A 1762-nucleotide genomic window follows, 5' to 3' on the forward strand; every position below is an offset into this window, starting at 1 on the left:
TGAACAGGCCGCGCGCCGGTGGGGAAGCGCAGCGAGGACGCCGGGCCGGGCGGGCTGACGCTGTATTGCTTCCTAGTCACGCGGCAGGTATATACATACGTACATACATACATACATATATATGTACACACACAACTTGGCACGTTTAAAAACCATCTTTTCTCTTATAAGAACATCTAAAACGTATATGCATATGTATGTCTGAGAAGACAAAGCAAAGCTTTTTAAATTTCATTTTTAAAGAGACAGTATCGTCTGGGAAGTTGTGGCTGAGGGGAGAGGAAGGAGGGAGGCGGCGGGCCCCGGCCCCCTNGGGAGCACTGTCTCTGAGGGGTGGACACTGAAAACCGTACACTGAAGAGAACAGGAGTAGTGTTTCCGGTCGGTGAGGCACACTCACAGTGCACACTCTGCCAGGCGAACGCGGGTCCACAGTCCGTGTAGTGACTCTGGGGGGTGGCTTAGGGTCCACGTGTACGAGGTTGTACGAGGCCATTCGGAGACGGGCGGCCCTTCGCGGCACAGCACGAGGGCCGCGCCGAGCAGCACAGGCGCGGTGCGGGCGGGGCCTGGCCTTCTCGTTAGAGAAACAGAGGCTGGGCAGGTTATGAAGGTTAAAACAAAAATTACAATGAGTTCTGTGCCCTGCTGACCCCACGGGGGCCTTCCCTAGTCCGTGGTTACATTCTGGGGGGGGAGAGGGAGGGAAAAGGGGCGCAGATACAAGTGCTTCGACTTGTCAATTCACGTGTTACTTTGACCTGATTGGACGAGGAGAGAGAAACGTTCCCGGTCAAGGGTCCATCTGGAAAGAGGCCCCAGCGGCTGTTTCTGTCTAGGGTAGGTCTAGGGTGGCCCCCGGAGCCCCCAGGGAACAGACGCCCGGGGCGGGTGGGGACCCCCTCCTGCCAACCGACGTGAGTTACACCCGGGGACAGGAAGCAGCTTCGCAGCAGTGCTTGTGGGGCCAGAGGATGACACAGAGACANGAACCCTCAGGGCTAAGAAGGGGAGGGAAACAAGGTGAACGGAACCGCGTACACAGGCGCCGCCTCTTCCCCTGCACCAGCTCCAGGGTTTATTAAGTACCTAATGCCAGCGACACGGCCCCTTCCCACCCCGTCTGCACTGGGAACAAGAGGCAGGGCTGTTAGCCCTGCTGATGGCAGATGCTCGGCCTTCTCCTCTGAGGCTCACTTCCGGAAGCTGCTCTCCGGGATGAACAAAGTGCGTCTTCGGAGTTTCCTGCCGGACCCTTCCTCCAGCAGGTACGTCACGTCGATGGCTGAAAACAGAACCATGCAGGCTCATTGAATCCTTGCCATTCCCACTCCTCCCTCCACATCTGAGCTCCAGGGAGGGCACCGGAGCACCCCCCCCACTCCTTCCTCCACATCTGAGCTCCAGGGAGAGCACCCGACCCCCCCCTCCACATCTGAGCTCCAGGGAGGGCACCGGAGCCCCTCCCCCACTCCTCCCTCCACATCTGAGCTCCAGGGAGGGCACCGGAGGCCCTCCCCCACTCTTCCCTGGAGCCCAGCAACTCTTCTTCCGGCCTGTGGGTGCCCTGGGCCTTGCTCGGGAGGGAAGTTCTCCAGGAGGACCCTCTCCACACCGGCAGATCCTTTCCTGAACACGATAGGATGCAGGCCCGCGAAAGGACCAGGATGTTTTCCCAGGATACTTCCCATCCCGGGCAAGTGGTGGTAAGCCGCCTCCTTCCGCACGAACCCCCTCCCCTGAAACCCTAGACGTGAGCTGG

At 59.4% G+C, this 1762-nt stretch overlaps 1 protein-coding gene across 1 annotated transcript in view; it reads right to left on the reverse strand.

The window, feature by feature from the left end:
* Positions 1-1051: 1051 nt before the first annotated feature.
* ASH1L (ASH1 like histone lysine methyltransferase) overlaps positions 1052-1762 on the reverse strand; it is a 178780-nt gene continuing 178069 nt past the window's right edge. Inside the window, exons 29-30 of the mRNA XM_077764062.1 lie at positions 1616-1739; positions 1052-1306 (exon numbers count right to left, since the gene is read on the reverse strand). Coding sequence (XP_077620188.1) covers positions 1194-1306; positions 1616-1739 — 237 coding nt within the window. The 3' untranslated portion in view covers positions 1052-1193. The remainder of the gene's footprint in view (positions 1307-1615; positions 1740-1762) is intronic.

Source organism: Crocuta crocuta, unplaced genomic scaffold (assembly GCF_008692635.1).
Source record: "Crocuta crocuta isolate KB4526 unplaced genomic scaffold, BGI_CrCroc_1.0 scaffold528, whole genome shotgun sequence".
Lineage (NCBI taxonomy): Eukaryota > Metazoa > Chordata > Mammalia > Carnivora > Hyaenidae > Crocuta > Crocuta crocuta.